General features: G+C 64.1%; 1 protein-coding gene across 1 annotated transcript; it reads left to right on the top strand.

The window, feature by feature from the left end:
• The first annotated feature begins 267 nt into the window (after positions 1-267).
• Positions 268-1,329, top strand: A4GALT (alpha 1,4-galactosyltransferase (P blood group)). The gene has a single exon (XM_007941730.2). The coding sequence runs from the start codon at positions 268-270 to the stop codon at positions 1,327-1,329; it is 1,062 nt and encodes a 353-aa protein (XP_007939921.1).
• Positions 1,330-1,661: the final 332 nt, after the last annotated feature.

The following is a 1,661-nucleotide window of genomic DNA, read 5'->3' as shown; positions in this document are numbered from 1 at the left end:
CTGCACATCACCTTAGTCCACAGGTCACTGTCCTCATCAAGTGGGTGATCAAGGAGATGGGGCTCTGGGAGGAGATTTGCCTGCAGTCCCCCAGGGTTCAAGCCCAGGCCTGCCTGGCCCCAGAGCCTGGTGGGCTGCGTAGCCACATCCGCCCTTGGAAAGCTTACTTTCTGGTGGGCCGGGAATTCCATCGTTCAGCCCCTATGGTACCTTTTTCTTGCAGACCACCAGTGTCACTGGAGACCCCTGCTGTGATCTGGAGAGACCATGTCCAGCCCCCCCGACTGCCCTCTGCGGCTGCTCCGAGGTGCCCCGAGGCAGCGCGTCTGCACCCTGTTCATCATCGGCTTCAAGTTCACATTCTTTGTCTCCGTCGTGATCTACTGGCACATTGTGGGTGAGCCCAAGGGCCAAGGACAGCCCTACAGCCTGCCGGCCGACATCCCCTGCCCCTCCTTGGCACCCCCCACGCCGCCTTCCAGTAGCCCCTCTCCTGGCAATATCTTCTTCCTGGAGACGTCAGACCGGACCAACCCCAACTTCCTGTTCATGTGCTCGGTGGAGTCGGCGGCCAGGGCCCACCCCGAGTCCCGGGTGGTGGTCCTGATGAAGGGGCTGGTGGGGGGCAACGCGTCCCTGCCTCGGCACCTGGGCATCGCGCTTCTGAGCTGCTTCTCCAACGTGCAGATGCTCCCGCTCGACCTGGAGGCACTGTTCCAAGGCACGCCCCTGGCCGCCTGGTACGCAGCCGTGCGCCGGCGGTGGGAGCCCTACCTGCTCCCCGTGCTCTCCGACGCCGCCCGGATCGCGCTCATGTGGAAGTTTGGTGGCATCTACCTGGACACGGACTTCATCGTCCTCAAGAGCCTGCGGAACCTGACCAACGCGCTGGGCACCCAGTCCCGCTACGTCCTCAACGGCGCCTTCCTGGCCTTCGAGCGGCAGCATGAGTTCATGGCGCTGTGCATGCAGGACTTCGTGGCCCACTACAACGGCTGGGTCTGGGGCCACCAGGGCCCGCAGCTGCTCACGCGGGTCTTCAAGAAGTGGTGCTCCATCCGCAGCCTGGGGGAGCGCCACGCCTGCCGCGGGGTCACCACCCTGCCCCGCGAGGCCTTCTACCCCATCGCCTGGCAGAACTGGAAGAGGTACTTTGAGGATGTCAACCCCGAGGAGCTGCCCCGGCTGCTTAACGCCACCTATGCCGTCCACGTGTGGAACAAGAAGAGCCAGGGTACCCACTTCCAGGCCACGTCCCGGGCACTCCTGGCTCAGCTGCACGCCCTCTACTGCCCCACCACCCACGGAGCCATGAAGATGTACTTGTGAGGGAGGGAGGCAGGCGTGAGCTGCTGCAGCCCTGGCCTGGGGCCGGCTGTGGGGAAGGGCACAGAGAACTCCAGCCCCGGCAGGTGTGGCTAGAGGCCTGGGGTAGTGCCCCCACAGCCAGTGTGAGGCTAGTGGGACACCCTCCCCCCAGGTCACTGCACTCTCAGGGTAAAGACTTCAGATGCGGGGGCCTCCAGCCAGAATCAGTGTCCCCAGGTGTGAGCACCCCAGTCTAATGAGTGTCGGGAAAGAATAGTAGACCCCAAAGCATCTTTCTGCCAGCCAGGGAACCAGGCAGGTCGGGGGGTCGGTGACCATGAAGGGGGCATGGG

Source organism: Orycteropus afer, unplaced genomic scaffold (assembly GCF_000298275.1).
Source record: "Orycteropus afer afer isolate SDZICR_OR568_19922 unplaced genomic scaffold, OryAfe1.0 scaffold00083, whole genome shotgun sequence".
NCBI classification, from domain to species: domain Eukaryota; kingdom Metazoa; phylum Chordata; class Mammalia; order Tubulidentata; family Orycteropodidae; genus Orycteropus; species Orycteropus afer.
Note: the sequence above shows the minus strand (reverse complement) of the source record. Positions and strands in the feature narration are given on the sequence as shown.